This window comes from Phaseolus vulgaris, chromosome 3 (assembly GCF_051622355.1).
Source record: "Phaseolus vulgaris cultivar YP4 chromosome 3, ASM5162235v1, whole genome shotgun sequence".
NCBI lineage: Eukaryota > Viridiplantae > Streptophyta > Magnoliopsida > Fabales > Fabaceae > Phaseolus > Phaseolus vulgaris.
This window is the reverse complement of record NC_143500.1, coordinates 18,404,042-18,413,556: the sequence shown is the minus strand read 5'-3', so window position 1 is coordinate 18,413,556 and position 9,515 is coordinate 18,404,042. Positions and strand designations below refer to the sequence as shown.

The window sequence follows — 9,515 nt, the reverse complement described above, 5'->3', positions numbered from 1 at the left end:
ATTATTATTATTTAATTAATATTATTATTTTATTAATTAATTTTAAAGATTATTGTTATTCTCATGTTTAAATATTCATATTCATATTATTAATATTAATATATTTTTTATTATTATAATATATATATATTTACAATATTATTAATTTTTTGTCATCCCTAGGCATCATTATGTGTTCCGGATTTTGTCATCCCTAATGTGTTCCGAATTTTGGCATTTGTAGACACCATTGTGTGTGATGGATTGTGTCATCTGTAATTGTATATGATAGTTCCATAAACGCGTATATGCAATAGAAATGTAGTGAATACATGTATCAAAAGAAACTAAACATACTAAAACATAAACATTAAATATGTATTACAAATGTTAATATTAGAAATATCGTCTAATGGACATTATTTGTGTATAAACTTGTATCGACTAGTGTAGTATGTTGACCAAGATTGGGCCGTGGGATAACGATGTGATGCCCACAGTATATCTGTTGGTGGAATTGGACAACCATCTTTTAGCTTCACCTATAAAAGTTATAAATATAAGTTACATAACTTTTAAGTTAACATTATGACTTACTTTTTTTATTCGTTTAGGGTATACCTGGACAAAATGATTTTCGTGGACGTGCCCAATTGCAATTATTTGGTGATGAGTGAATTTACTTGGTGCTTGGGTTCTTAAAGGAAAAATACTCAATGATTGTATCATGGACAATGAAACGAAAATGACATTATACCGATTAGCAATAACGTATCCCATGTCTGGAATTGTCATCCACTTATCTGCTCCTGCCTGCAAGTACAAATGGCGAAGTGAGTTAAATGAGGAAATGCAAAGTACAAATGGCGAAGTGAGTTAAATGAAGAAATGCAAAGTACAAATGAAATGGTGTTAGTGGTTGATACCATAGACATGTGGTCAACTAGAAGTGACTTCTTCAAGTATTCATATCGTTCATCACCGCCAAACAGTTCAACATATTCTTGTCTCCATTCACTTAGTTCTTTTAACAAATTCATTCGAACAACAACCTGTGACTCCTCTCCCATGCTCAATTCGGCAGGAACAGCACGGTACCCACAATGGCCATCAGCCTTAACGTCGACAACATAAACAATGTATGGATGATATCCTACAGGGAACTGATCAAGCAAAGGAATGGATTGTGCTGGTAGAATTTGTGGTAAGTGTCCTTCAGTAGATTTTTTACTCGAACAACTATCATGTTGTGAGTGTAAGAAATCCACATGTTCAAAATAAGAAGGGATTCGCTTAGTTGATCTCATGAATTTGGTAGGACGAGCCATCTTCACAGCACCTTTTGTTTTGACCTTATCATGTGGTGCGTAAATAGATGTCTTCTCTGGAAAGGCAATCTCTTGCAATTTAGTTTTGATGTTAACCTTACCTGCAACGTCCAACTCTTTGAACCGCTTCGTGATCACCTCAAACTCTTTGTCAATTGACAACTCATATGAACATTGTTCTGCTGCAATATCATCAAAGCTTAATCGAGTCCACAGGACATGTACTGATTTAAGTGGTATGCTACCTGCACCAAACGAAGCCAATTGACACGCACAAGGAAGACCATGAGTACATGTAAGAGTACATCCACCACAACTATTTTTATCAAATCCCACAGATTTAACCCTATCAAGTTCTTCAGCAATCAGGTTCAAAGCATATTTAGACACAAAACCCAACAATTTTTTGTAAGTTGTAACCTTAAACCGATGTCCGACCACATGCAGACTCTTTTGGAATGAAGCTTTGATTGCATTATGTTGTAAAATAATAATCTTGTTGATCGAATCCCAGCAGAAACATAAATCCCCCATGGAATTTTGAAGAACTCTCTTTAGGCTCCAATGTGTCGCCTCAACCCTATTACTTGTTGTGTTTCCTAAGTGCATCACCTTATCTGTCCATGCCTTAACAAATTTTAATTTATGTGGACGTAACCATGTAGCCATCACATAATCAACAAATACAGGCCATGGAGAACACACAACTTGAAATGCATTGACACGATCTTCAAAGGCCTCAACAATATCACAATCCACAATAGATCTCCAAGACTGCATTACTTGATCTCATGCCTCTCTTGGATGCACCAACATTTTACATTTTGCTTTCACATTTTTATCAATGTGAAATCGGCAAAGCAAATTATAAGCTTCAGGAAAAACGATTCTAATTGCATTCATTAAGGCAATATCTCTATCACATACCACCACCCTAGGATATGAATTAACTCTAAAAAACAACCCTTTAAGTCTGTCAAGGGCCCACAAAAAATTATTTTCCTTTTCTGCTGCTAGTAAACAAAATGCAACGGAAAAAGTCAAACCAGTTGATGTAATCCCAACAACCTCAAGTAATGGCATCCTATACTTGTTCGTTTTGTACGTACTATCCATCAATATGACAATGTTAAACAAGTTCACTAGCTTTACTGAATCTGGGTGTGTCCAAAATATATCTTGCACAACATTCGACACCTCTTCACACCTACATCAATGCACATACATGTCTCGCTCTAGTAACAACATGAATTGTTGCATTTCTGTTCTATGACCTCGTTGTGATCTTCAGTGAACACTCATTGCATTATAAACTTGCTTTATTGTCGTGACATTCTTCTCATTTCTCTCTTTCCTGGTTAGTAAAATATTTCTTGGCTTCGCTAAATTTTTAATCATATCCTCAACCATAGCCTTTTCCTCAACACTTAACCTTCCGGCACACGGATGACCTACCAATGTCTCTGCCAAATCATGATTGTGATAACCACAAATTAATTCAACCATCCACCCTAGACTGGTTTGCCTCGCAATCTGAAAGGACAATCACACTTCCTACTTCCCGTTCGACTGATATCTACGTCTTTTTTATACTTTCTGTATTTACCTCCTCTCTCACAACCTAATAATATGTATGTCATCCTTCCTGGTTGCCCCGTCCATGTATCCGACCTTAATATAACAATAACAAACCCATAATAATAGCCAACACTTCTTGCCCACTCTAACAACTCATCTCGATTATGAAATACCTACAATAATAGATGCCAAAATTTAAAATCATTCATAAACAATAAGGTTCACACGCCTAACATTTACCTTACCTTATTTGTAGTAAACACCTCACTACACTCATGTGCTCTATGTTCATTATCTAACGCGTTATACGTTATTGACTGCTCCAGATCAACATCATCTAATCCATCCCACACATCAATCTTCCCTGAAATTCCCATGTATGAGTCAGTTGTATCCATTGGCAATGCTGAAAAAAAACAACATAACGTTAGCTTTCAAATATACAAATCCGTAAGTTTCACAATATCCTTCCGCAATTTGAAATCTGGAACACATAAAATCATTCTGGATATTCATATCTAGAATACAAAATATACTTCTGGATAAGTTTATCCAAAACTCATATTTGACTTACGAACTTTTGGTTATATATATATAATAACAATTATTATTATTATTATTAAAATAATTAATTATAATAATATAATATAATTATATAATATAATAATAAATATATATATATTGTAAATATATATATATATTATAATAAAAAAAATATTAATATTAATAATATGAATATTTAAATATTAGAATATTAGAATAAAAATCATATTTAGAATTAATTTATAAAATAATAATATTAAATAATAATAATAATGAATATAAATTAAATTAATTAATTATTATTATTTATTTTTATAAATATATCAATTATTATTTTTATTATTAATTATTAATTATTATTTTTATTTTATTTTATATATATCAAATATTTAATAAAATTATTAAAATATAGAAGCTTCATTCCAAAAAAATAAATAAAATAAAAAATAAAGATTGCATAACACTTATTAATTTACGAAGAAGCTTTGATCTTCAATTTGTAATATGCATACTTAAATAGACATCCATTTTCATAAAAAAAAATCTAGTAAGAGATTTCATCTCAAATAAAATGAACCATTTTAAGGCTTCAGAGTTTAATGTAATGTGGAATAAATTGCTTATGAGAAAAAGTGTCTGTTTATTTTTCATGCTTTCATAATTTTCCGGAGCTTGTTTCCTACAAAATCATATGAAAATAATTTTTTTAAGATCTGAAACAAAACAAAAAAAGTTGAACCAAAAGTGTATATAGCATGGTGAAGCTGAAGTATGCAAAGTCTCTTTCAAAGATCAGTATCACACATGACTAGTGGTTTCCTCTGATTCATTTACATCTGTATATAGCACCCTCCAAAGTGCAAAGATGAAGTTTCTCCTTCATAAACTTCGCATCTAGGGCACCAGACAGACCTGAAAGTTTGATTGAATTTGAATCTAAGACAAAAAAATTTGTTTTACAACATAACTTCTTACTCCTACACATCCAAGCTCCTGAGACTGCATTCTGTTAAGCAAGTGAGGGATATATTACTAAAGCAAATCTGGACTGGATGCAACGCAGAGATACATACTAGTTACAAATTAATTTTAGCTTCCAAATCATTTTTAGTTTATTAGATAAGTACAGGATATGATATATGTTGTTCATTACTATTTTGCTTGCAAAAACTAGTTGTAGTAGTAGTGATAATGGTTCCAATATTAATTTTACATCGCCAATGAAAATTGGGCAAAAGTTGCATATTTATTCATATTGGCTGCAGACTCTACCTATATATGTCACAGAACCTTTTTACCAACTACCTCTGGTGGCTTCAATCCTTCTCCGACGACTTCAATCCTTCTCTGGTGGCTTTGTCTTCTTCTCCGGCGGCTTCAATCCTTCTCCAGTGGCTTCGTCTCCTTCTCGGCGCGCTGCCTCACCGTCTTCTCCGCGCGTTGCCTCCTCACAGTGATCACAAAAAAAAGGGTGCAATGCTGTTGGGTTGGGTGAATTGGATGTGGGTTGGGTGCACATTTTAAAAAACCATAATTTTCATTTCATTAAGGGTATTTTAGTCTTTTTCTTTATGTGGGTTGGGTGCACATTTTAAAAAATCCTAATTTTCATTTCATTAAGGGTATTTTAGTCTTTTTCTTTATGTATATTGGGTGTAGTTTAAAATGATCTGGTTGGTGCAGGAAGAATCTGCCTATTTTATTAAAATCTTAAAAAACTAATAACTACTTTATTAACTACAAAAAAAAAATAACCAAAAAAAATAATAAAATAAAATATTGACATAAGATTAAATTAGAAAAAAAGTACATATACTTAAAAATATTTACAGAGAATTTTTTTTAATATATCTATACCTATATATAAAGGGGACTTTTAACTTTCCTCAATTTTTTTCCTATTTTATCTTTATATCAATATTTATTTTATTTCATTATTATGTACATTGTGTCATTTCTTATTTTTTTAAAATTTTAAATTTTATATTTTCAAAAATTTTAAATTTTAAATTTTCAAATTTTCAAACTCTAAAGTCTTTTCCAAACACTTCAAAAAATTTTAATAAATATAAGTGTAATGTATGAATAATAATTTGAGAATTGTGTGTTTCTACATATTTTGAGATTATTATTTTGTAATCATGTTGGGGATGTGAGAAGACCAAACTTTTGGTTCAAGGGAACTCTATCCTAAAATTAACAAAGTAATGTTGAAGGAGAGAGTGGAAAAGGTGAATAATATTTGCTTTGAAGGTATAAGAGTATTACTATACACTAATAATTGTTTTGTATTTTTTTTTCACTTTTACTAATAATATAAATGTAATGGGTGAATAATAATATTATTTATTCAATTTTACTATTAAATATAATTATATAAAAATAAAAAATATGGTGCCTGTGCCTGTGTTTCCGTAGATAATAATAGATAATGTTATTAAAATGTAAATAACTTCGGCAAAATGTGAATGTTTAAAATAACATTTTAAACAACATGTGAATTCTCTGAAAATGTTCAGTTATGACCAAATAGAACATGATTTGCACCAAATCGAAATCAATAACCAAGCCCTAAATTCCAAATATCAAAACCCTTAATCACACCACCACAATTTCCGCATTCATAATTTTCCTTACTCTATCCTTCGCTCTCGCATCCATTGTTCACCACCGCACCACTGAGTCACAACAACTTCTCAACTTGGCTGAGTACATCCGAGTCGTCTGCAATGTCACACGCTTCCCCGCCGCTTGCCTCGTCGGCATCCCGCCCTCGACCAACTCCACCGATCCAAACCATCCTCATCCAAAACCTCTAGTCCTTGCTCGACATGACGAAGGCGGTGCGCTCGCCGACTGCAAGGGCTAGTTGGACGACGCGTTGAGTCGACTCAACGACTCGCTATCGGTCATTGCGGTGCTGAAATACAAGACGGTGGGCAACGTGTAGACGTGGATGAGTGCAGCGGTGACGGACCAACATAATGCATGGACTGGAAGAGTGATAAATAATATGGTGACCACCTTTACTTAACTAGGTTAATCTTGTGGTCCAAAATTTAAACAGTAATTTACAAAATGCTATTAGGAATAATAAAATTCCAGTGCATGATTTATATGGTTATGTTGAAATCACATAAGATTTGATTTTCATTTTAGAGTGCTAGGAATGTTGTTAGTGCTTTGATTGATAGTGAGGAAAGCTCTAGTGGTGTAAGAGAAATAGAAGAAAAACACAAGTTGGAGAAGGTGGGTACCACGTGCTACAGTTGTTTAGCAATTTGTCTAGGGAAAATTTGTTTAGCTCCAAATTGAACAAAATTAGGGAAAATGATAAGCAAGAGACCCTAGATAGAAGATTGGATCAAACTAGAAGAAACGGTACGGTGCCTATTTTTGAAGACAGGGCATTGAATTTTGTTGATGAACATCGGGCGTTGAAATCGTGAGTTGGATTTGGATCCTACTCCAAGGCTCCTCTACTAACTCTGTTTTAGATATGAACAAAAATGGAAGAATAACTACTCTCGAGGGAGAACATTTTGACTTAGGTGACATTCAGAGAAGATATTATAAATTCTTTGATGATGACTGGAATATGTACCAGTAGACAAGTTGTCATTCACACCCACCCTTTAGTCTTTTTAACTCATCCCTTACGGTAGTTTCACCATTCTTTTCTCTTGGTTTCCATTATAACTTAATCCATTTCTCTAAATATCATGGTTGAATGCAAAAGACATGTGTCATCCTTTTGTAGTTCAATTTATCTATTACTTCATACGCCAGCATGTACTAGAATAAATGAGATATACTTATGTAAATACTTGATATTCATATTCATAACTCATGATATATCATCTATTTAATTACGGACTTGTCCAAATATATTATTATTACTTGTATTAACAATAATGTTTGATTTGGAATATTAAGAATAACATTAGATAAACTATTTCATGGACTTTATTATCTTATATTTATTTATTTACAAATTATAATTGATATGTTACTTTTTTTACAATTATTGTTCTTGTGGAAAAAAAGGCTACAAATTAACTAAATCTCTAAGTCTTGTAAGAAAATGTCCATCAACCATGTTCCAAAGAAGCAAAGTTATTATCATTCTATGTTAGGATTATGAGAAAGGGGGAGTTAGTTAGGAAAGTTAGATCAATGATGAGTTAGTTAGTTAGAGGGGTTGTTAATTAGGTATCAATAGGGGAAGAAGATCTGAAGGAGAGATTTAGATTTGTTGTCATTGTAAATTGAACCTTAGCTTCATTTGTGAAGGGAAAACCCTGGGAGGAGATATTTCTCTTCTATTCAGTAAAATATTTTTTTTCTTTCTCATTTCAATTCTTGGTTCCTAACATTCTTTAGTAAAATAGGGTCGGTGATAACTTTGAACTCAAGAAGTGGGCCAATGGAAGCATTTTTAGACCCTTCACTTTGGTGAGAAGGCTGTGACAGTTTTTGGTATCAGGTAACTCATGCTTTTAGTTTTGAATTTAATTAAATCAATGATTTGTTATTGTAATTAGTGGGATCAAGGTTTACTTTTTTAATCTTTATCTGATTAATTTATTTTGTTGCCACAGAAACCCGAGGTCATTCCATGGGGTGAGGCTGGTGCTAATTATGTTGTTGAGTCAACTGGTGTCTTCACTGACAAGGACAAGGTTGCTGCTCACTTAAGGTTCACTCTGAGTTCTGATGGCCAATATTATTCTGTTGTTATTTGAATTTTAGATATTTTGATTTTATCTTAAATACTATTTACCTTATGATCCGGTCAGTCATCGATAATCGGTGACATCAGCAACAGATAGCCACGTGGACCGTTCTTAGTGGAACACGTGGGCCAGGGAAGCAGATGAGTCATTGAGAAAGTCACCCAGGGTGGTGATCGGTGATCAGGGGGCGGTGGTCAGAGAGGATGTGATGGAAGAGGGCCAAGCACAACCTTCCATGAAAGGCAAGAGCCAAGTCAAGAGCGTCTAAGACCAAGCTTGGAGCGTCTAGGACAAGAAGGCCAAGCTTGGAGCGTCTAGGACAAGAAGGCCAAGCTTGGAGCGTCTAGGACAAGCTAGGAGCGTCTAGGACAAGAAGGCCAAGCTTGGAGCGTCTAGGACAAGCTAGGAGCGTATAGGACAAGAAGACTTGGATCAAGCTATGAATGGAAGAGTGACATACTAGTACATATTCCGTGAAGGCCCATCAAGTGTAGTTTAGCTTTAATTGGGGTGTAAATAGCATAGCCATGTGGACAAATGTTTATTTTTCTGCACATTAGAATTAAGGAGGAGTTAACCTTGATTAGCTAAAGGTTTCTAGAAGCCTTCACTAATCAAGGGACGGTTTTGGAACCCATGTGAACCCATGTGCACCCATGTGCTCCATGTGCCCATGTGCCTCTCATTTCATTTGGCTCACATTTCATCTTCTCTTAGCTTAGGATTTACAGCCTCCTTAGCCTATAAAAGGAGAAGCCCATCACTTGTATTTTCAAGATTAATGAGAGTAATGTTATGCTGTCCACATTGTGCCATACATTGCTTTTGCCTAGTTTCTAGGACCTAATCTTCATCTTCACCATCTATCAAAGGGCTGACCGAACCTCCCTTCTTCCATACTCATCATGCACCTTCAAGATCACCACAACTCCTAGGAGGATCTTGCCCATTTCAATCCATAGCTTCCGCACAATTTTCACAACATCCAAGAAGAGCTCCATGAGAATGCCATCATTTGGTATCATGAGCATAGGTTCTTCAAAGATGAGTAGTTCTTGGTCATTTTCATTTTGAGTTCTTCTTATTTTCCTTGTTGTTCATCTTTACATTCCAGATTGTCTTGCTGTTTTTTTTTTTAATTTTTGATTTGAATTGGTGTGCTGTTTGGAATTTCCAATCGGTGCATCTTGTTCAATTGTTCTTGAGCAATCTTTGTGCAATTTTTGGTAGGATTCCATATACCTTGTGTGACTGTTTTTATTTTAGGTATTTGAGTCCTTATTGCAATTTTATTTGGTTTATTTTATGTTCATTTGAGTCTTTTAATTTCTGAATCTATATATGTTTTGTC

The 9,515-nt window shown here is 33.7% G+C and overlaps 1 protein-coding gene and 1 pseudogene across 1 annotated transcript; one reads left to right on the top strand and one right to left on the bottom strand.

The window, feature by feature from the left end:
* Window positions 1-398: 398 nt before the first annotated feature.
* Window positions 399-2,087, bottom strand: LOC137839247 (uncharacterized). The gene is made up of 3 exons (XM_068648369.2): window positions 906-2,087; window positions 601-792; window positions 399-521 (listed from the first exon to the last, which is right to left on the bottom strand). Exons 1-3 carry the CDS (start codon window positions 2,085-2,087, stop codon window positions 399-401), a joined length of 1,497 nt encoding a protein of 498 aa, XP_068504470.2.
* A 3,843-nt stretch (window positions 2,088-5,930) lies between these two features.
* On the top strand, window positions 5,931-8,173 carry LOC137806815 (uncharacterized; annotated as a pseudogene).
* The last annotated feature ends 1,342 nt before the right edge of the window (window positions 8,174-9,515 follow it).

Coding starts and splice junctions, on each gene's coding strand:
- LOC137839247 (XM_068648369.2), bottom strand. CDS start 2,087: ATGCAGTCTTGGAGATCTATTGTGGATTGTGATATTGTTGAGGCCTTT. Junction 793..905: donor TAGTTGACCACATGTCTATG/GTATCAACCACT, acceptor TTGTACTTGCAG/GCAGGAGCAGATAAGTGGAT. Junction 522..600: donor ACGAAAATCATTTTGTCCAG/GTATACCCTAAA, acceptor TAACTTTTATAG/GTGAAGCTAAAAGATGGTTG.